General features: G+C 36.8%; 1 protein-coding gene across 5 annotated transcripts in view; it reads left to right on the top strand.

Annotated features, from left to right (window-relative positions):
- The window catches only part of Unc80 (unc-80 homolog, NALCN channel complex subunit), a 187,185-nt gene that overhangs the window by 139,560 nt on the left and 23,551 nt on the right, over positions 1-24,074 (top strand). For all 5 annotated transcript variants that reach the window (XM_046462898.2, XM_058585194.1, XM_046462896.2 and 2 more), the window contains 12 exons: positions 451-585; positions 1,757-1,895; positions 2,554-2,650; positions 6,408-6,578; positions 8,739-8,831; positions 10,180-10,215; positions 10,549-10,767; positions 17,296-17,496; positions 19,626-19,749; positions 20,697-20,822; positions 22,017-22,140; positions 22,896-23,102. In XM_046462898.2, the coding sequence (XP_046318854.1) occupies positions 451-585; positions 1,757-1,895; positions 2,554-2,650; positions 6,408-6,578; positions 8,739-8,831; positions 10,180-10,215; positions 10,549-10,767; positions 17,296-17,496; positions 19,626-19,749; positions 20,697-20,822; positions 22,017-22,140; positions 22,896-23,102 (1,672 nt within the window). The remainder of the gene's footprint in view (positions 1-450; positions 586-1,756; positions 1,896-2,553; positions 2,651-6,407; positions 6,579-8,738; positions 8,832-10,179; positions 10,216-10,548; positions 10,768-17,295; positions 17,497-19,625; positions 19,750-20,696; positions 20,823-22,016; positions 22,141-22,895; positions 23,103-24,074) is intronic.

Genomic DNA, 24,074 nt, shown 5'->3' with positions numbered 1-24,074 from the left:
ATATTCAAGTTTGTAACCTGTTTTTTTTCATTCAACAAAATACCATGGACTTTTTTTCATGTAGCTTCATTTAGCTTAATAACATCAGTCACATTGTACAATAAATCACTTAACCAATCAGCATTTGTGAATGACTTTTTTCATGTTTTCCACTGTTACAAACAATCTTGCAGCAAACATTCTTTGACAGATATCTTTGTACATTTGCCCAATTCTTTCCTTGAGAAAAATTTCTAGTCATAAACTTCTAGGGGATAATTATATTTAGATTTTTAGGAGATATATATATATATAAAATTTCAGGCAGTATTATGCCATTTTACACACCTTCCACTAGCTTATGAAATTAGTCATTTTTTCTGTTTCCCATAACTATGCAAAATTTTAAAATCAAACACAACTTTGATACTTTTAGAAGGCACTTTGTAACTCTGTGACATTTTCCCACAGGTATACTCTGACTATGAAAGCAATCCCCAGTTACGTCAAGCCATCGAATTTGCCTGCCACCAGTTCTACATTCTACACCGCAAGCCCTTTGTGCTCCAGCTGTTTGCTAGTGTGGCTCCTCTCTTGGAGTTTCCTGTGAGTAAGCTCTGTGAGAATAAATGAAGACCAAGCACTTGACAAAAGCAAAGGTTATCTATTCAGAGCTTGCAGAGGCAAGGGAGTCAGCCACCATCACTTGTGTGCTGCAGAGACCCCAGGGCAAGCAGAGGAGGGAAAGCTTTATAGTGGAAAGGAAGGGAGCTTCAGTTGTGCCTGAGGGGAGAAGCTACAAGTAGGCCAACAAGAAGCGGAGTCTTATGTGATAGGCTGCATGTTTAGCTTTCTCTCAAAGTAAAGACAAAAATTAGGGAAGCCACTAGTTTTAATCAAGTCCAAGTCATTTGAGAAAAACTGTTGCAGGACTTATTGTTTGGTTTCCAGTAGAGTTAGTGGTCTGATTTCCTATAAACCTGACAAATCAGGCCTGCTTCCTGGGAAGGTTTTTTTTAGAAGTATCTTGGTTTGGTTTCTTGGGCAGTGTGCTGCAGGTTGTGAGTCAGCTCTATTTTCACACATGGTCTGGCCATGGTCAGTTTGTTTCATTAACATGTATCTCTCCCTCCCCCCACCATTAGATGTTACGCTCCATAAGAACAAGACCTTTGTCTATTTTACATTTGCTCATTTGTTTTTAGTTATAGTTTGGTTTTATTTCTGTGTGTTGATTTTGTTTTGCTATAACCTCAGTGCACAGAATGCTTTCTGGTACATAGGGACTTAAGAAGGATTTTATTGTTTTAATGAATGGATCAAATTAATTTTAAATACATATGAAATGGCAAATATATCTATTTTGAAGATATATTATTAAACAAAACCTATGACTTGGTTTAAAATAAGCCTCTGTTCCTCAAATATATTTCAAGTATTCAAAACCAATTATGGAAATTTTCTTAGTTCTACCCTCTTAATACCACAGGTGACATTGGCAAGAACTTTTCTAGAAGTTCATATATTGTTGTATTTTTACAAGTTTTCACAACCATCTCCTTTGTATTAGATTAGTATTTAATAGATTCCCTAAAATTCAGGTGTACCTCTCCAAAATCATGCTCCAGCATTATTGGATACAGAATTATCTAAGCTGAATTTCAGATAGATATTATAATTGTTATTGCTGATAGTGTTTATGAAGTTTGAACCCCTGGTCAACTACTTTAGTACTGAAGTGGGAGTCAATGAACTAAAATTGTATGTCCTTATACAGGATGCTGCCAATAATGGGCCTAACAAAGGTGTGTCGGCTCAGTGCCTGTTTGACTTGCTACAGTCCCTGGAAGGAGAGACCACTGACATATTAGACATCCTAGAGCTGGTCAAAGCTGAGAAGCCTCTCAAGTCATTAGGTAATGCAAAATTCCCTTGGCATTTTTTTTCTTATTTTAATTATTTATATAAGTGTATATGTATGTGTGTGTGTGTATGTACATATACATATACACACATATATAGAACTTAAACAATTAAAATAAATGGAACAGTGGTATACATTGAATGAGTAGTATTTTTTTTATCTCCTGTTTTTCTTAAATTTCTTGTGGCTCCTAAAGAGAAACATGAAAATCACACTAAAATGATGTTCAATAGACTACTGATCTAAGACTGCAATTTTCAGAAGGTTGCATTCTCTTGAGTAATTCTAAGTAAATAATCCTCCAAATGGCCTTTTATTATACTACAACATGTAGAATTAGACATAATTCAAAGATAAAGCTTCACATTTCTTACCTTTCAAATGCATTCAGTGACTTTTTGGTAGATGAGATGATTAAAACTACACTTCCCCCAAAAAAACTTTATTTTTTCATTCACTTATTCAAAAGTATAAAACAGAATTTCATTCCCTTTAGATGAAGAAATTAATAGTTTTCATAGCATAGAAATAAAATAGAACAAAGAAAAGGCTACAAAATAAAGCTGAAAAGACAAAGTTAAGAGGGGCCAACTTCATTATCCATGGTGGAATCTGTTCTGACTGTGTGCACTGATTCCTTCTCCCCTTAGATTTCTGCTATGGAAATGAAGATCTGACCTTCTCTATCAGTGAAGCCATTAAGCTCTGTGTCACTGTGGTGGCGTATGCTCCTGAATCATTCAGAAGGTAAATGCAGCCCTTTATTCTGTGCCTCATAATAACTAAGTATAGCAAAGGAAATAAAATTTATTGACTACAAAGCTTATATTTGGTTTTTCAGTCTGTAACATCCTGGCAAGTAATGTTCTGAAAACTAAATTTAGGAAACTTGTCATAGCAAAGTTTCTGGAAAATATCATAAATCCTCATTAATTTGAAATCCCTTCATTTAGAATTAGTGCTGAGGCTAAGATGTTTAGTCTTGTTAGAAAATATTTTCCTTTCATGTAATAAAGGAAATAATAATTTATAATAATAATTCATGTAAAAATTTGTAATAACAAATTAGTAGCAAACAATTTCATAGCAGACTTTTAAACCATTTATGAAAACTCCTTTCAAGGAGCAAAAAGAATACCTGTCACAGAAAGGGCAAGAATATAAATCTCTTCTTCCATTTTGCCAAGTGCAAGAAGGCAGAGGACTCACATGAAAAGTGAGTCATCCCGCCAGGCATGACTATAATCCCAGTGGCTCGGGAGACTGAGGCAGGAAGATCACAAGTTCAAGGCTAGCCTCAGCAACTTAGCGAGGGCTAAGCATCTTAGCAAGACTTTATCTCAAATTTTTAAAAAAGTGCTGGGGATGTGGCAGCGGTAAAGCAACCCCAGGTTTGATCCCTGTTACCAAAAAAAAAAAAAAAGTGAGTCATCCCAATAAAGTCCTACTGTGTGGACAGGCTCTCCAAGGAGAAATAAAGAGCCAAGTTGACTATGCTCAGAATATCTTTATCCATTGTCATCTTAGGCAAGCCTTTTCTTCTCCCAGAATAGAAGGGATAAAGGGCCAAGAGCGGCCAGAATGTATATGAATTGGCCTCTCTTTACTATCCCCTTCAATATTCCCAGCTTTTTATCATCTTTAACAATAGGGATTAAACTTCTGCCTATGATCAGGGAGGAGTGTGACTGTGGCCTTGGGACAGAAATCTGCAGTTCCCCATGATGGGCCTGCTCCCATGTTCCTGCTTCTATTTTATCAGCTCTAGAAAAGGGTCCAGGGTGGGTCAACACCCTACATGAATCCCAAATCTGCTCTACATCTGAATGTAAAAATGTATTTCCTACTCCATTTGCTATTTTAAGTGTGTCCAAGTACATTGTTAAGGGTATGCTTTCAGAGGTTATGCACTGAAATTACATGACAACATGAAGACACTGCAATAATGAAATGCATAACATTTCTCTAATATTAAAATGCTAGCAACATAGAAAACTGACAAATTTGACTAAAAAGTTCTCTCATTACCAAATTCCCAGTGAGACCTGAAATTCTCTTTCAAGTTAAAAATTCAAACACATTGAAATCAAAAGGTATTAAAGTTCACAAACTCCCTTATTGTGAGTTAATGACCAAAGCCCAATATTAGATATTAAGATTGGTTAATAAATTGATCCTCCTAATTTCCCATTTGGCTCAGGTTGAACAAAGGCTCTGGGTCCCTGGAGAAATCAAGATTTCTTAACTAGCTATTCCCTGGGATATTCTTATAAATTTTCTGTATTTGTAACACCAGATCCTTCTTGTGCTTAAATTGTGCTTACACAAGTGTATTTTATACAGGTGTAACATTCATGTCAAAGTTTTAAAAATCATAATTTTACAGTTGAATAAATGTTCATAAAGTTATTACATCTATGTAAATACAACTCAGATCAAAAAAAATCAGATAGTGCTGAGTGAAGGGGCACATGCGTATAATCCCACCTTGGAAGGCTGAGACGGGAGGATCACAAGTTAGAGGCCAGCTTCAACAACTTTTGAGACAAGGCCCTGTCTCAAAAATAAAAAGGTCTGGGGATATAGCTCATCTTTACTCCCTATTGTTAAAGTGCCCCTGAGTTCAGTTTTGTTTTTTGTTTTAATGTATCTGAGATACCAGTATCCCCATTTCCAGCATGGTAAATCAGCTGTGCCTCTTTTTGAACTCCATTTAGGTGAAATATTATAGTAGGTACTTTTTAATATCTGACTTATGTTATTCAATATTATTTCATCTATATAATTATATGTAACTACATTTTATTCTTTCTCATTCACCTATAATATTCCATTGTGTGTCTGTGGCAAAATTCATTCATTTCTTCTCTTTGCCAACAGATTTTGTCTTGGATCTAGTTTGAAGCTATTATGAATGATGCTGCAGTGAACTTTTTTTGTGTATCTTTACACATACATGTGTCCAGTGTGCATTTCTGTAGGTGGAAATTCTTTGCTAGGTTATGGAGTATGTGTATGTTTAGCTTTAGTAGATTCTACCAGAAAGACTTCCAAAGTGGTCATGTCGATTTCACTCCATCATCAGTGTATAAGTGCTCTCTTCAAACTGACAAATACCTGGAGAAAAGTGTTGCACAGTCTGGATGACTGAATAAGCTTCCTTTTCTCCAGCAACCCGGTACTTAAAAAAGTACCAGGCAATCTTAACTTCTGACTCCTTCAATAATTAAAAAAAAAATTGATCAGCTTTTCTAGTAAGGCAATTAATCTGCAACAAGGTGCTTCTTAACATAAGAAGCATAGCTGACTTCTCGTCTCCCTTTTTAAGTTGTCAAAGAGGTATGGCTCAGTCTCTTAGCTCTGATTCCATATCCATCAATTTTCTGAACATTTCCATTTCCTGTGTCAAGAGCACTTATTTTAGGCACAGTTATACAATCAGAAACCAGTACTCAATATTGATTAATATCATAGCAGAAACTCACTGATATATGTAGGAAGGAAAATGGACCAAAGTCTTGATTTGGGGTTCTCTAGAATATCAGCCAGTCCATATTGTATTCTAGAACCCACAGCTTATCAAATTTAAGCTCCACAGGGGGAATGTTCCAAAAATATTTATGTTAATGTTGTGCACTTACAATTTTAGAGGGAAAATCTGCCTTACATACTTACTTTCCACCTCCTCTTTGAGATGACATTTCTGACACCCCAGTTCTTCACTGAGTGGGCCCTATACAGGAGCAGTGTCCACTCACTCTACTAAGTAGGCATTATCAGACCACACCACCGGGGCAGTTGCCAAACTCTTGTTATAAAATCACAGAAAGCTTTTAGAAGCCAGCCTCCTAGGGATGGGGTTGTAGCCTAGTGGTAGAGCGCTTGCCTAGCATGTGTGAGGCACTAGGTTCGATTCTCAGCACTGCACATGAATAAATGAATAAAAGAAAGGTCCATCAACTATTTAAATATATATATGTATATATACGTATACATATATACGTATGTATGTATATATGTATACATATATACTTATAAACATATATTATATATACATATATACATCCATGTATATGTGTGTATGTATGTGTATATATATATATATATATACATATACATATACATATATATTTTTTAAAGGAAGCCAGCCTCGTAGAAAAAGGTTGCATACTGTCTCTAAAATTGTTTCAGCTGGAAAATCACTCTCAGCAAGTTCCTGAATAGAAGCATCATGGAGGATTCTGAGGCCTGTTTCTCAGAATGGACTTGGAGCTCCACCAGTGATCATTATGCTATCTTTTCAACAATTTGAATAAATGGCTAATTCCCCCCAACCAGATCACATGCTTCCTTACAGCTTTAACTACTCTCCATTTGGGTGGGATAAGAAGGAGGCTTAGAATTCTTCATCTCTCTATAACCTTTTTCCATAGTTCCTAAAAATGACACAGTCCCCAAAAGTAGATTGTTAAATGTGACTTGGTTTTCTTTCTGTTGCTTACAGTCTTCAGATGCTGATGGTCTTGGAAGCTTTAGTTCCATGTTACCTACAAAAGCTAAAGAGGCAGACATCACAGGTGGAGACAGTACCTGCTGCCCGAGAGGAGATTGCTGCCACAGCTGCTCTAGCAACATCCTTACAAGCACTTTTGTACAGTGTGGAAGTCCTCACCAGGTAATCCAATTGGCAGAAATATCCACAGCCTTAAACCATATGTACCCATTGAAATTATGAAGAAGAAAATGTTATGGGCAAAAATCTCTAGAACTCAGTGTTTGTTTACAGATACCTATCTTTTTTTTTTTTTTACAGTTACTGACTCAGCTCTTTGTGGCTTATAACTTCACAGAGTCCTTAAGTCATTTGGATAAATACTGTTGTTCATGAACTTCCATATATCTGACTTCTAATCATGAGCCACACTGTTAATCTAGGCAGGCAGAATATAGCCCCAAAACCTAGGATAGATGATCATCCTGACATGCTCACATGGACCTAAAATGAGTAAATGAAAGCAGTGAGCCAGAAACTGGGACAAGTTATCTTCTAATGACAAATAGTCCCAATGCTTTGCTGGTAGTTTCATGAAAATCCTGGGAAGAACATCCTAAAGAGATATACAGAACTTTACACTCTTTCTCTGTGCCCATCTACCAGCCTCTTCCTACAACAGATGAGAGAAAAGTAGTCAATTTTCCCTAAATGCCACTTTAGCTATTTCTCCTCATATTACATAATGTTGGTCCTTTCTTCCTTTCCATTCCTTTTATAAGGATAAGCCAACTAACTTATCCACAATTGACTTACCTAAAATCCCATGAAGAGTTATGGATGAAGTCCTGGCACCTCAAAATGATATGAATTCTAGTACATTCAATATTCTTTTTGTAGAGTAGAAGACTAGTCTCATTAGTTGGTAGTGTGTACCACAAAATTGGCTTTTTTTACAAAAAGAAAATGAGAATTCCCTTTCATTTCCATGCTCTCTTTATCTAATGAAAAAAGAATTTGACAGTTGATATAAGTATTATGTATGGTAAATATAATATAAGTGTATCCATTTTCTATTATTGTATAGTACATTACCATAGACTTAGAGGCTTAAAAACAAACCCATTTATTATCTTGCAGTTCCGCAGGTCAGAGATCCAGCATCAAATAGGTTCTCTGCTCAGGGTTTTGCAAAGTAGAAATTAAGGCAATTGGTTAACTGAACTCTTATCTGAGGGCACTGGATGGGAAATCCACTGCCAAACTCATTTGCAGTTTTGGCAGAATTCAGGTTCTTGCAGCTCTGGTCTGAGGTCCCACTTCCTTGCTGGCTGTCAGCCAGGTTCCTCATTCTGCGTTGAGAAGACATTTGCATTTCTCTCACATTGTCCCCTTCCATCTTCCAGACAGCAATAGTGCTTGAATCCTTCTCATGCTTTCCATCTCTGCCCACAGCCAGAGAAAACCTCCACTTTTAAAGGGCTGTGGTGTGATTAGATTCAGCCTCCTCAGATAATCTCCCCTTTTGCCATATAAGGTAACATGATTGCTGGAGTAACACTTGGCAGCAAAAGTCTCGGGGCTATCTTTAATTACACTTACACATGGTATGGGAAGAGATGGAGTGTGATTATTTAAAGTTTAGTAATCATACTCAGCATACAAAATATGAACAACATAGAAGCAAGCCTTCCAGATTTTATAAAAGGAATTGCTTTGAAAAACTCCATCATTCCTTCTGTGTCTCAGATACAAAAGTGGAAGCACATTTTACCTAATATTTCAAGTAAACCCTGAAGATATAAAAATAAATGGTTTATTACTAATCATGGAAAATACTGACTTAAAATAAATACAGATTTATTCACTTTCCTGAATAGCCTTAGGTATAATTTTCACTAGGAGGATTATTTCATTCTTTGATGATTTCTCAGAAAAGTAGAGTGATTAGTTATGGTGTAGATGAGGGTGAAAAAAGATAAAAGGTACATAAAGAGGTATGTACACCCTTGCTTTTTACTCATTGACTGGCACCTGTAGAAGTGAAGAACAAGTTCTAAACTCAGACTTGATCAGTACAGACTTAGGGGTTTGATCACAAATCTTATTTGAAGAGTCATGGTTTATTATTCAGAACCAAGAAGTAGAACTTAAATCATGGTGTGCTCATGGTCCATGGAATCAATATTGTCTTAAGTGCCTCTTGGTACAGACAGAAAATGTGTTACAGAAAAGCTCAAAACCAGACAGCCTGTCTTCTTAAGATTCTAAAACTTACATATCTTTAGTAACTTCCTAAGTGTTTCCACTTCTGATGTTTTGTGCTGGCAATTATTGTTGCAGGCCCATGACAGCCCCACAGATGAGCAGGTGTGATCAAGGTCACAAGGGGACCACCACGGCCAATCATACCATGTCTTCTGGAGTGAACACCAGGTAATTCACTGTGCTCTAGTTTTCTATGATCTCTCAATTTTATAAATCCTGAATTTCAGTTGTTGAGAATGAAAGGAATCCTGAAAATAGTCAAAATTGATTGTGAAAAACACCAAGGAAAAGAAAAAAAAAATGTGAGCATTTAGAGTTACAAGAAAATACCAAGGCTTCTTTTAAAACTGTCAAAGAGAAACCCAAAGCACCTTCATAAATTGACATTTGTGTTGGTTTTGTCTGCATGATTATGCACTGAGTATCTTGTCTCCACTTCCTGGGTGATCTTTGAATTACTCCAGTGCTTTTCCATTTGCCTCCAATGAAAGGCTAATGAAACAATGATAATCAAGGGGTGGCTCATTCCTGGGGCAGATCTTCTGAAGATATTTCATCCAAACTTGGACTCATGTCCTTAAATGATGCTTTCAAGGTTGTTCACTTAATCTCCTTTCATGTTTTGGTGTAACTTAGACCCTGGCTGTAATAGTTAATACTTGACCTGCTTCATTCTGTATTAACATATAAATCCCTCCAAAACACACAAAAAGTATCAATTGGCTTCCTTCTCCAAGCAAGACTTAAGATAGTGAACAGTCAAATCAGCTTAAAAGAAAAGTCTCGTTCTCTAGTATGGAGTAGTTAACAGGGAGATTGTGAAGAAAAACTGATTCCCACTCTCTCTGAAGCATATTTTTAAGGGTGTCATTATTTATGTAAAGTTAATTCTCTGTTCATCATACATATTCATATTAAAAATGAGACAAAAATAAATTAAAACCAATTATATATTGTCTGGTGTGGTGCTTAACCCATGTGTTAATCTCTTACATTAAGGAAAAAGAGTTTAAGTGATATACAGGGGCTTTTTTAGGCATATTGTCTTAGGTGTGACTGCTAGATGAATTGTGAATGTAGAAAAAGAGATCCTCTCAAATTTCTGATCAATCAATCAGTAAGCAGTAAGTCTCCAGAATTGAAGGAAGTCAGCCACACTTCTCCCTCTGATCAACTGAAACAGAGCACATGGTGTTAAAATTATTCCTTAGACTTTAAAATTTTCAAGAATTTCTTTCCTTTGGTTATATTCCATGAGTTTGCATTTTTAATACATTTTTCTTTATTCAAATTATATGGCAATAAAACAGCTTTCATAGCACCTATAACTACAGTACATGAAGTAGCTGAATGAAAGAAAAATATTTCTTATTTTAGGATTCTATATGTGTATTTATGAACTTATCAAAATGTATGTCTTCCTTTTTAATTTTACATGAAAAAGTATATATGGAGCCTCAGCCAAGGGACTGTGTTCTCGTTCTGATAGTTATGCAGACTATTTTTCAACTTCTAGGTACCAGGAGCAAGGAGCCAAACTGCACTTTATCAGGTACCAAAAACTGGATCTAATTTCATTACAAGTTCTGACATGTTGAGATGATTGCCTTTGGATCTGATTTACAGTTCCATTAGATTCATTGAATTGAGGCATGGCATTCTGGTTCTGTGTAAATGCTCAGAAGTGGCTAATGTAAAGCAATTTGATCTCTTCCAAGCTGATAACTTTCTTATCCTTCACATGAGGTTCTCCTGGATCTTACCCTACTAATTCCTGAATTCAATAGGAATTTTATGTTTTTTTCAGTGTGATGATAACTCTCCTCTCATAGTTGTCACATACCCATGTTTTCAAACCCCTCATTAATCTTTTATAATTTTCCAGGGAAAACCTTCATTTATTGGAGGAAGGTCAGGGTCTTCCTAGAGAGGAACTGGATGAACGAATTGCTCGGGAAGAGTTCAGAAGACCCCGGGAATCCCTGCTGAATATTTGCACAGAATTCTATAAGCACTGTGGACCAAGGCTGAAGATCTTGCAAAACCTGGCTGGGGAGCCACGGGTCACTGCACTGGAGCTGCTGGATGTGAAGTCCCATATGAGGTACTGTACCAGCTTTCCCTGCCCCTTGAATGTGGATGTGGCTTGGGCCATGTGTACTCTGTCCACAGAATGTGTGGGTGCAATCAGATATGTGTGATGGGCTAAGAAATGGGGATTTTTATCCTCTAGGATAAAATTACAGATATTTTAAATGATTTGTTGCCTGTGACTTGAATACATATCATACTGAGCCTCTGGTAAAGCGTGCATTATAGCTATCAAAAAGAATCTCAGGCCAGGCCTGGTGGTCAAGGCCTATAATCCCAGGGATTTAGGAGACTGAGGCAGGAGGATTGCAAGTTCTAGGCCATCCTGGACAATTTAGCCATACCTGTCTCAGAATAAGGGGGAAAATAATCGTGGGAGGGTGGGAACATCGCTCAGTGGTAGAACATCCTGGGTTCAGTCTCCAGTACCACAAAAATAATAAAGCATCAGGATGGAAAGAGAGAAAATATTAAAAGAAGATGGCAGAGTTCACAGATTTGTTCCTTAATATATGAAAGTGAAAGAAAAACTTCATAACCTGATTATTCATTCAGAAAATAGCCTTGTTCCATGTACTATTTATTGCCCAGATTCTAATTTTTGCAATAATTCAATGTTTTCTCTCTGTAATTTTATATGAAAAATGCACCACTGCTTCCTGCAGAAGATTTGTTCTCACCCTAGATTATCTAAGGATATAGTGATGAGCTCTTTAGGGAAGTGAACTATTATTACTCTCAGCCACACTTAGCCTGGGCCTGAAATCCCCTTTGTATTCATTGTGTGTGATAGTCTTCAGTGACTCAAAACCAGTGCCCCACCGGTAAAAATTTGGAACTGGGTGAAATCCGTCATCATTTTGAATTTTTATTCCTGGTGTTTCAGGAAAAGACCTCAGAATTATATCCCTGTGCACTCATATTTCCTTCTTCCTGTGGAGATGCCACCTCACTTGTTAATCATGATGAAGGATATGTTTGTATTTTTAGGTTCTTAAAAGACAATGTTCCAGAAGAACATCTATTGAGATTTGTAACCATTTATAAAGGGTTATAAAAGTTCCTTAAAAGAAAAATTTCAGGGATAACAAAAGATTTACTTGGAAGCTTTCAGTGTATCTACAAAAAATAGAGTTATAGTCTGTTATTTCTATGTCCTAGAAATAAAGTGGCAATTTGGGAAAAAAAACAACCAATATTCTGATTGACTTTGTTTTATCCTTTGTCTTAAAATGATCTTTTGAAAAAAAAATTTAGGAAGCACTAAGTGAAGGGAAATGAGTGGCCAGAAATGTACAGTGAACACAGGCTCTTTCTCTTCCAGGCACACACCTAGTAATGCTGGGTGAACTCCAGGGTTTCACACAGGTTCGCACTCCCCACTGTGCAGGGATAGGGAAGAACTTACATACACTGACAAGTCTAGCTCCTAGACAGGAAGCTACAGAAAAAGTGAGGAGGAGGAGGGCAGAGGGCCAAGCTTTTGTTGCCATAGCCTCCAAGGGCCCTATTCAGCCCCTCCCCTACTTATCCTACTTATGATGGCTAGCTGACTTCAGTAATTCTGTGAAGAGAAAAACATCACATTCCCAGAGTCAGAAAATCACCACCTACTACCAACAGCCCATTTTGTGAAAGATTCCTAAAAGATGGATGTGGTGTGCTTATGATGGGTGGGGAGTGGGGGCAGAACTGCCCTATAATTTGACCAGTGTATGAAGCATTTAAAGGGAGGGTACAGCTGGAGTCAGAGAGGCCTCAGGCTCCCTCTAGAGGCCAACACCTGTTAAATGTTAAATGAGCTAGCTCAGTGCGTGGCACAGACCTATAATACAATAAATACTAATGCTAATAAGAATGATACAATAATAATAATTACTAACACTAATAAGAATGATAAATCCTGGGAATATAAAATAAAGCCCTAGGGGCTGTGGCTGGGGCTCAGTGGTAGAATGCTTGCCATGCACGTGTGAGGTACTGAGGTCGATCCTAGTACCACATAAAAATTAAATAAAGTTATTGTGGCCATCTACAATTAAATATACATAAAATAAAATAAAATAAATCCCTGGTCCCCAAGATTATCACAGTCTAATGGAGGAGGCATAAAACTGACTATAGTATAGTTGTTCATGTATATAATCACATGCATATATTTATGTGTTTATCCTTTTATAAAAAATTTGAAGCAACTTAGAAAATTAATGATAGAATGTATAAATCAGAGTGTCAGATCAATGTAAAAAATGAGGAAGAAAATAATTGTGTCTGTGAGATTAGCACAGGAAATAAACTGAAATTTTATTAGATATTATGGTTATGAATCATGAATTTGAGCTTTTGGATTATCAAAGTAGTGAATGAAAAGTGATCAATTACAAAATTATCATGTCAATAATGACCAGTTATTGGTGAAATGAGATAGCCAGTTATTTGGTGAAATAATACTATATTAAAATAATAAAGAACAAGAAATAGCTTCTGGTTACTGTTCATTAGGAAGAAAGAGTGTTATGATGAATGATGTCCTCAACAACATCCTTATGGAATATAAAAGGTTAGTTTCACATGGCTAGATGTTTAGAAAGTTGACATAATGTCACAATTTAGTAGGCAAGAGCAACCTATCTGGAGCCAGGAGAATGTCATTTAAGAACACAATTATTTCATGGCCTGGATCTGTAAGAGGGCAAAAGTTTTCCTGCCCAGGTAAGAGTTAGACTACATGTCTTCTATTAATACAATATTTCACAATAAGCTTTGATAAAGACAGGCCTGCATGTTCTCTGGCAGAACAGAGATATTCTCTGTTGCTAAGGAGGCACAAATCCAAATGTTTTAACCCTTTACCAAGCAAAGGATATAATTAAGGTTTCCTTTCATAAACCAAGCACACAGAAATATGGAGAAGTCAAAGTAAATATAAGTTTAAGAATTATGGGTGATATTTCAAGGTATAAGAATGGATATCACTTAAAGGGAAAATTTGATTTGAAAAATGGAGGGAGAAATGGGATGATACAAGATTCAGGACATATTTGTAGGAAAAATTTGAATTGCACCAAAGAGCTAAGAAATAGTGGGGAACCAACCCATAAGCTGCATTTGAAAAATACATGGTTGATTATAGGATTCTCGCAGAAAATATGCTTGATTAGATAGAATCTCTGCCCTAGAGGAATTTTTTTTGGTCTCATTTGCCCTACCCAAAGCTGCTAAAGCAGTAGGATAGTGGGATCTGCAATTGTCTTCCTCTCTCTCCTTCCCTCTTTCCCTCTCATCCTTATTTCCCTCTCCCTCCAATAGGAAGGTCTCTTGTGTTCTTACTGGGAAAAGATCACAGGAACATTTTTTTAATCAAGAGATTATTCATGAGGTAATACAGCAAAGACTATATGAAAAGGAAATTTTATTTTATGCTCCAGAGCAAATTCATTTTGTTATAACTCCAGGGATTAAGGGAATTCAGGTAGTAATCTATAAAATTACTCAAATTCAGCTCTAAGTGTTGTTCTCAAGCTTAAAGTAGACAGGCTGATCATTTCTCCAGCATTTCTTATTGCTATCTGTAAAATCACAGGGAAAAGAAATAAGTGTGTATTGATATACTCGTCTATCACACAATCTGAGGATTAAAGAAAAATATTCATCATGGTTCACTTAGGGAAAATAGAAAAACAAATGGATGTGTTAGCTGTTTAAAATTATTTTTAGAACACCTAAATTCACACATGATGTTCAGGAAAATGTGAACATTCTGTTTAAAGGGAAGACACTGGGGATGAGGAGACAGTAACCATTTCCTTTTAATGAAGGATTGCCTTGAAGAAGATGGGTAGAAAGAAATTAGAGGAAATGTGGGGACCTAAACAGGAGAGCTTCTTACAGTATGGAATGCCAAAGATGAAATAAGTTACCTTGTACTGTAGTAAATTCTTGCATCCATGGAGCTAGTTAGATTAAGCAGTTGCACAGTGTTCCAGAAATTAGAGAGGCAGTGGCTTGGCTGTGATTCTCCAAGCAGAGAACCTGGAGAGCTCTTACACCACACATCCTTTCCAGCATTTATCCTGTCTCTCCTGTCCTTTGGAGGAGTCAAAATTTCTCCTTATTAAAATACTAGAGTTAAATATGTGGGAAAAGAAAGAGCATCCATATTGATGTTGTTGTACACAATAGTACTAATAGACCTGTGCAGTGATCACTGGTAACAGTAGTGACAACTGGAATCATGTATCTACTCAAGGAAATACACACCACCTGTAAGGTACTCTTGCCAGAAAATCAAAAAGACTAGACCTAGTCTTTAGGTCTAGTCCCTAGATTTAATTAGCTATGGAGTTAAATACAGTAGGATAGATTAGGTGATGCCATAGAGATTCAGTCATCAAAATCCAGACTATTTTTGTAGCTAATTACTCCAAAAAAATAAATTACAAGGTAGCAAAAAAGAGCATGATGTAGTAGCCCACCCCTGTAATCCCAGCAACTCAGGAGGCTGAGACAGAAAGATCACTGCAGAAAGAGGCCATGTATACTCATTCGTGGAATTATCTTCCATCTATGTTGTATGATTTGAGCTTGATTTTTAAAAAAGGCTTAGACTTTTAAAAATATACCTAGTACAGTGACTGAGAAGTCTATTATTTATTAAGATCCTAAAAATTCCTCTGAAAACAAATTTCTTTAGAAAGTGTAATATGCTAAGCCACTGTCATTCATTATCTGTATCTTCAGCTTGAATCAAAATATGTCTAGCCAGGCAGATAGAGGAACTTCTGGAAATGGAGTGCAGAACAGGGAAATTCTCATGGAAAGAGGAACCTAGAGGTCTGACATCATCTGATAGTGCACATGTGAATGGTGTGTTGAGACCAGCCATACACTAAGCCTGTTTAGGACTGACACTGAAAGATGAGGGAGTTTGAGATATAGGAAAATCTGAAATAAGCTTTGCTATTTTTTAAAGCAAGTTTGCCTTGGAGAGTCTCTAATGATAATCTCCCTAGATTCATGGAATCTCAGTGTTGGAAGAGACCTTAATAGTCACTTAGGCAGTGAGGTTCCACATGTTTGGCCTCTGGCTGACACCTCTTACTTAAAAAATATGACTTAAAAGGAAAACTGAAAACATAGTTTCTCAGGCCTCATCCAATATCTAATGAACAAGGATCTCCAAAGAATCCACCAAGAAATCTGTATATTTTTATTTTTAAAAAATCTTGAACATTAGAAAGATGAATATATAGCAAGTTCTCCTGGGTACCTATCACCCAGATTCAATAATGGTCTTCAATCCTTCCCCCTTCTCTTCATCCCAGACTGGTCTGAAGTAAATCACAAGGATCACATCATTTATCCATACATATTTCAATAGGTATTTCTAAGGTTAAAGGACTAAGAGAAAAAAATAACCACAATATGACATGCAATATGATATCTAATAAATAACCACAATATGACATGCAATATGACATCTAATAAATTAAAAAAATAATTACCTTAAAATTATTTGATGATGAAACAAAATAAGATTTAAAATACTTTCTCCTTCATACAAAATTAAATTAAATTGGCTTTTAAACTATGTATATCATAGATTTTTATTACTTGGACATTTCAATTCATATCTAGTATTGAAATTAATTATTTAACCAAATATGACATTTACCAGAAACCACATTTGCCCAGAAAGTCTTGTTGTCCAATTCCCCCGCAGAAAATACTACACTTAGGACACAGACACTTGATCTGGCAACTGAGAACCTGGACCGACCTGGGAAAGCACAATATTCCCTCTGATAGTTTCTGTATGAAACCAAGCTGGAAAATCTAAGAAGTATAGACATCAGAAACTAAAGCTATTCATAGTCTCTAACTGGGCCAACCACCTGCATAACTGAGCAGAGCAGGAGCTTCCAGATACAACACAAAAAGAGAGGAGGAGGCTCTAAAGGAGAGAAGTGAAAATAGAGCTCAAAGAACTGCTTGGACTGTAACATAAACCAATACTACCTTTTACAGGGTAACTTTGATCTTGACTAGGCTCAGTGAGAAAGTATTGAAACCATGAAGTTACTTCAATATTCAATGTTATTTTATTGTTCATTAAACTGTAGACTCTCAGGCTGTCAGAGGTAGAGCATTTCCCTAGTATGCATGAGGCCTTGGGTTCAATCCCCAGCACCACAAAAAAAAAAAAAAAGAAAGAAAGAAAAGAAAAAGGCTTTCTTATATATATATATATGTTTGGCCTCTATATACATATATATATATATATATATATATATATATATATATATATATATATATATACATATATATATATACACACACACACACACACACATATGTATAAAATATGATTCTCTTACTATGCATGTGCAGGTGCCATTACAATGATGTATGTGGGGAGAGCATGAAGATGGAGGATATGTTCAGGGAGTTGATGTATTGACAGGAGGAAATTAGCATAAGGCTGTGTGAGAAAATTCTTTTTATAGCATTTTATGCTTACTCTTTAAAACAATCATTTTAGGTTGGCAGAAATTGCACATTCCCTTCTGAAGTTGGCACCCTATGACACCCAGACGATGGAGAGCCGTGGGCTTCGGCGATACATCATGGAGATGCTACCCATTACCGACTGGACAGCTGAGGCAGTGAGGCCAGCCCTTATCCTCATTCTAAAGAGATTGGATAGAATGTTCAACAAAATTCATAAGATGCCAACTTTGAGGTAAGGGAACTCCACGTCAGCTGTCTATACTATAAACCTCAAAGTTAGAATTTGCATTTTTTTAAGATAGTAGGTCAATCTGGAGTAAAATGAACAACTTGAAAGTGTTCTGTTGGTGTATGTGCCTCACTAATCAGGACTGAGTGCCAAAGTAGAAATATTCTTTTTGAGGAAGTGATATTTTCTTTAGAACATATATGTGTTTATTTTTAAAACTCTACCCATTTCTTAGCTATCATCTTCCTTATCTGATGCACATTAGAAATTCAATTAGTATGCTTCTTCCCTCTTGAAATAAGACAGAGTATGCTTTACAAGTAATAACTAAAAAGAGAAAAAAATTAATTTGATGTCCAAAGTACTGTATTTAGTGTAGTTAGTTAACATATTTAGGTACCAACTTAGGAAAGTGACAAGTATTGTAATGATCAGCCAAACAGCACCTAAAAAGTTACAGTGTTGATAATAAATACGTGATTTTCACATAATTCAGTGTAGTTCTACATGAACACCATTACCACTTGGCTTCTGTTAAGTATCCTGAAAAGTATCCAGGGGTACCCTTCCTATTAGTTGGTGCCTCTGTGATATGAAACCAATTTGGCTACTGTAGTCACAGTGCAAAGATAGCTTAATTGATAAATGCTGGTGTTCCCACTAACTTATAAATTTCAAATTTGGGCTGTTGAGAGTTTCTTCTTTCCTTTTAAACTAACCCCAAATTAGTCTACTTCTTGTCTAAGAATTTATAGCACTTATTAAGTTTGTCAGAACTTATTCCAGGTATTAGCCTGTGACCTTTTATGCTCCCATCAGGAGGCATTGAAGGAAACAACAACAAATTCAATGATTTCATGCTAATAATTGATGGCTTGTTTTTACACTTTTTATACCATGGTGATGAATGTCTAGATTCAATTTCAAGGTAATTTTTTTTTGGTGGCATGGCAATAAATTCCTATTCTTAGAGCACTGCTTCTTTAGTGGTCCCAATGGAGCATCTGTGTCTATTAGCAAACGACTGATAGAAGATTTATAACTATCTTATGAGTGTATATTAAAATATATTTTTTTCTTAAAAATTAGATATCCAAAGATGTTAAATATATCTATAAACTGGCCCATTTGTCACATAGTGACAAATACCATTATAAGATCATGTTTCCCAAAAGTAGATATCTGAATTAATACATAGACTTGGCCAAGTTGCAGGCAATTTTCTTGGGAGGCATGATGTATATGAACTTAGCTTGGGTTTTATTTATTTAGGTGACACAGTTCAACACAAGAAATATTAACTGAACCTGGCCTGTGGGTTACTTGGGCACTCAGCATTAGGGATGTCAATTATCCTTATTTATGACTACATCTTCATTTTGTCTTTGCAAAGATTCCATTTTGGTAGGAAATATAAGCTTAGAAAGTATTTCCAAGAAAATATATGGAAGTAGTGTTGCTATCAGCAAAGCTCAACCTGTTATTTTGAAGTCAAAGTAAAGAATCTATCATTACTGGAACAATTTACAGGCTGGATTGATTTATATTACAGAAAATCCATGGTCATCTAGTTGGTTATGTGTACCACCACTCATACTATTATAGAAAAGAGCCAAAAATATCATTTCTTGGGAGGCCAATAAAAACACTTCTAAAATAGGCTGTTTTCTTCTAGCGTGCTCTTTTTGACAGGAGTTAAGCCATTTAATTCTAGTTAGGAGAAATCCAGTATAAAGACTGATGAGGTTAAGTGTAGTCTGATAAACAGATTTCAGAAATGTTCTGGTGGAAGTGATTAACCCATGTGATGGGTTTCCTAAGTGATAGCCTTAGGACCCTCCTCAAAGCCTATAACAGGGATCTTAAAATGCAATCCATTCATCATCTCTGTTTTTTCTTCAATAGTCGATGGGGCAGGAGTGCCTCTGCTGCGTTTTCAGTATCTTCTTTCTCTCCCAGTGTGCTCTGTACTTTTGGAACAACATGGGTAAACTTCATCCCGTGTGAAGCACTTTGTCGTCTCAGACACATGTCCTGTATTAGATGGCGTCAGAATCACTGTGTCATTCACTTATTTCAGACTGTCTCCAGAAGGGAGCCATGCCGCTAATGGCTCCTATATTGTATTCCAGGCGACAGGTTGAGTGGGAGCCTGCCAGCAATTTGATTGAAGGGGTTTGTTTGACACTTCAGAGGCAGCCAATCATATCCTTCCTGCCTCACCTTAGGTCACTGATCAATGTCTGTGTCAATCTGGTGAGTAGCCAAGTGGCAATCTTATAAAACTTTGCACAGTTTAACTCTGCTATTGATTTCTCTGAAATGAAGATTTACAGGTCAACCACTTTGTGCCCCACCTACCCATGAAAACTGATGGCTCAGGTGACACTGAAAATAGTGAGGTACATTTCAAGGTAGTGCATGGGAAGATACAGGGGCCCATCACTCTGCAGATGGGATTTTGGCGTGCTGCTTCCCATGCACTACTTTGACAATTCACCTCTTAAAGTTGCGCTGAGAGTTGAGGGCTGCCAGTTGGAGAGTGGGGTGGTGGAGACTGCACAATTTGTTAGAGGTTGAGGTAGTCTGGGGTGGGGACCTTAAAATGCCAAAAGGGCTTTTTTTTTTTTAAAAAAAAAAAAAAAGAACAAAATGACAATATGAGTTGGCCAGTCTAGAATTTATATAAAGAAAAAATATTTTTAATCATTTACGTAATATCTAGAGTCTGGTCCTGACAAGGTTTTGTACAATGTATGGAAATCATGTTAGAGCATTTCATGGAATGGGATCTGCTGCTTAACTAGTTGGGCAATAAATCTGTAGTTGTAATGCCTAGTGCAAATAGAGCTGTTGCCGTCATCATTGTTGTCAGTATTTGCTCCATCAAAGAATGTTAATTGCACTCCTTTGAATCCACAAGTAAGTGTCCTATCTCCCGATTAGACTAGCTTTTTGGTTCATCTCTCATTATTTACATAGTTAGCTATAAACAACATTCTACAAAACCTTGGCTGAATCCAGCATAATGATTGACTGACTCCAGACATTACATGCCTTCAGAAAAAGGCAATGAGAAAGAAAAGATGGAAAGTAACATGTCCAACCTTCAATTTATTATTATTATTGAATGAGACTCCTTTACTATGGCTGCATGAAATTGCAATGGTCAAGGCTGGTCATGTGCTCTGTTTGTATTTCAGGTGATGGGAGTGGTAGGACCTTCCAGTGTTGCTGATGGATTACCCCTTCTTCATCTCAGCCCTTATCTCTCACCACCTCTGCCCTTCAGCACAGCTGTTGTCCGGCTTGTAGCATTGCAGATACAGGTGTGACTGCTTACCTGTTTGTCACGCTCATTAAGTTGCTGTTTGAGGCACCGGATCATGGTGTTCTCTTTTTCTTTCTGCAAAGGCTGGGCAAAATCTGTGAAACCAAAGTGTGTACGTCTCCAAACTTTGAAAAATTTGGAGCTTCAGCCCTGAGCGTGGCCCTAAGTTGTACTTCTGTAATTCTTCTTGAGATCTCAAAAATAGCAGAGTCATTTAGTCCTGCCACAACTTCAGAAACCACTTTGGACAGTTAAAATGTGTGCAAAATGAAGGCTTTCAGATAATCAGCTCACAATTGTTAATTAAAACAGGCAGTAGTATTCAAAGTCTGGTTTTAAGGTATTTTCAGAAAGAATTACAATATAAGATTCTTTCAAATTACTAGACTTTGAATATCTTAATTTTCTTTAATGATTGTGGGTTGAATATTGTAGGTGCTTTTTAAAAATTTCCCCCACTTTATTTCTTAAAATTAAAATAATCATTTCCAAAGCAAAAAGTACAGAATCCCAATTCCCCTGCCTAATTCTGTCAATCAACTTTAAATATCAATAAACCAGTGAAAAGCTCTATGATCAATGGAAAGTATGCAAGTTATGTAAATGGATAACTTATTTACCTATTATCTGACCTCTAAGCTTGATGGTCGTCATCCAAAGAATGGGTAGATGATAGCACACATATTAAAAGCTGTGGTTACCATGCTAAAGGGAAGCAATGACATCCCTAATGTGATACATTTTAATAACCCATTTCTAAAGATCATTTATTTCTCTCTGTGTTGCTCATTGCTTTCTGGCTCAGAGAAAGCCTTAGGCAGGGGTCAGATGATTTTTAATAATTCTCAAATGGAGCAAGTGGCAAGTTCTCATTTTCTTCCTTTTGTCTCTACAATATTTATTGGTGGAAACATGAAGAAAATTAATGGGGATACAGGGTTATTTCTTTATCTGACCCTAAGTGTCATAACTTTCCATTTAATATTCAAGATGTTGCTGTCTTTTTAGGAATGTAGCAAATGGTACAGTATCAGTTTTGGTTGAATCTGCTGTGCTGCACAGAAGACAATTGAACTCATAGTTTACAGGAGAAGTCAGCAGGGGGTCACCGTCTCCATCAGGCTGTGTGAAAACAAACATAATAAATGAGCATGGTGGTCAATTAATCTTTTTTTCTATTATTGCTGCACAGGCACTAAAAGAAGATTTTCCTTTAAGCCATGTGATCTCCCCATTCACCAATCAAGAGCGAAGGGAAGGGATGCTTTTAAATCTACTCATCCCATTTGTGCTCACAGTAGGATCTGGAAGCAAAGGTCTGATTAATTTAACTAAAGGCAATTTATCGGTGTTGTTGTGTTTTCTTATGTATATCAGGCTGTTACTTCTTTTTTCCTTTTCCCATGAAGGCCATCACATGAAGTTGATCTGAAGGGTTTAAATAGGATTACCTTAGAAAATAAGAATTTTTCTTTCTTTTCAGTTTAGCTGCCCTGGAACAAGAGTTTCTCTGCTCTTCTTCTTAGAAGATACGTCCTATTTAAAATCATTTCAGTACAGCAAAAAACCAGGAGTACCTTGTTTCAATTCAGTTATGAAAAATGGTATTAGTTGAAGTAAATTTCAATATGATGAGAATTGACAGGTGAATGGACTTTATAATACTACCACTGGGGTTACAGAAATTCTGCCACTGTATTCGATTTTGATATTTTTTTCATTACTCTTCCTTTTTAGCGGGGGGGGGGTTCTTTTAGGAAACGCTTACCTCAAATGTAAGGTCAGTTCATTTTCAGTATTTGTGAAAACAAAGAAGGTTGAAATGGAAAGCAGGAGATTTGGCTAAGAATGCAAGCTTTTCTTTGGGTACCAACTACGGAGAATACTCAGGTGCCAGGAACTTGGTGTCCGTCCGTGGGAGAAGCTGTACTTGGCAGGAAATACCCAATTTCCAGGGTGTTCTAGTTTGGAATTGGAAAAAGAACTGAATTTTTCTATGTCTAATGTGGAAAGTCTACCTTGTGACTGTTTTCCTTTATGCTTGCTTCCTCTCCCAAACTCTGCCCTTCAGATAGCCCATGGCTGGAGCAGCCTGAGGTACAGCTGCTGCTGCAGACGGTGATTAATGTGCTTCTGCCACCCCGGATCATCAGCACTTCTAGGAGCAAGAACTTCATGTTGGAGAGCTCCCCTGCCCACTGCTCCACCCCTGGGGATGCAGGAAAGGATCTGCGCAGGGAAGGGCTGGCTGAGTCCACCAGCCAAGCAGCATACCTGGGTGGGTGCTTTGCCCCCACTCTCTCTCCACCTTGCCTCAAAGTATTTAAAGAAGCCACTTAAACAAGAAACATCCTTGAAAAATCTTGTTTTCTTCAGTAAACATATGTCAAAACAAAGTATTTTCATATCTACAATGCCTAAATTACTTTGTTGTTTTTATAAGCTGTCTGGGACAGACAGCTTATAAAAAGAAAGGTATCTTCAGGAAAGATTCCTTTTTGTTCATTAAGTACAAGATCTCTTGTGAGATTTGATAGTCGTTATCAGATCTACACAGCCTGGTATAAAAGTACAATTCCTGGGTTGGTCTGTCAGCTATGTGATTGGAGCCCTTGGAATTAGGCAGTCCTTAGCCTGTGCTGTTAGACCTGCTGGACTTTCAGTACTTATGCCTCCTACTAGCAATTTTTTTTTCCTTTTCAATATCATCTTTAAATTTCCATTGTGATCTTTACCAGCCCACTTATTCTCTCCCCATAGGCTTCCCAGTTCCCTTCTTGATTCAATTCCAACTTTTCCCTAGACTATCCATGCCTTTAACTTGTTTCTCTTCCATGGAACAATAGAAAATCACTCTTTGGTCCTGAATGACCTCAGGGAAGGGAAAAAAACACTCTTACCATAGGAGTGAGAATAAGAAGCACTGACATAGGAAATCTCAAAAGGAGAAAGTTGAGAAAATCTTGCCTGACATTTTTCAAACACTGATTAAAAATGGGACTTTGGAGTTTGGAGTGTGTGGGATGTTTGACGGCATTAAAAAGGGATGTGATGAAAAAAGAGAAGGGGAAAAAATGCATGTGCACAGGACCTATCCATACAGATGCTCAGTTATCCCAGGCATGAAAACAATTCAGGTTTAAATAAGGTCCAAACTTTGACATAGAGCCCTAAATGAAGTTAGGGAGCACACAGAGTCTAATGGAGAAATGGCTTACTATGTAAGCCAAGAATATGATAAAAACACTTG

This window comes from Marmota monax, unplaced genomic scaffold, assembly GCF_021218885.2.
Source record: "Marmota monax isolate L192 unplaced genomic scaffold, Marmota_monax_Labrador192_F-V1.1 WCK01_AAM20220418_F8-fsc00136, whole genome shotgun sequence".
NCBI classification, from domain to species: domain Eukaryota; kingdom Metazoa; phylum Chordata; class Mammalia; order Rodentia; family Sciuridae; genus Marmota; species Marmota monax.
The sequence above is the reverse complement of the archived record's forward strand: the minus strand, read 5'-3'. Positions and strand labels throughout refer to the sequence as shown.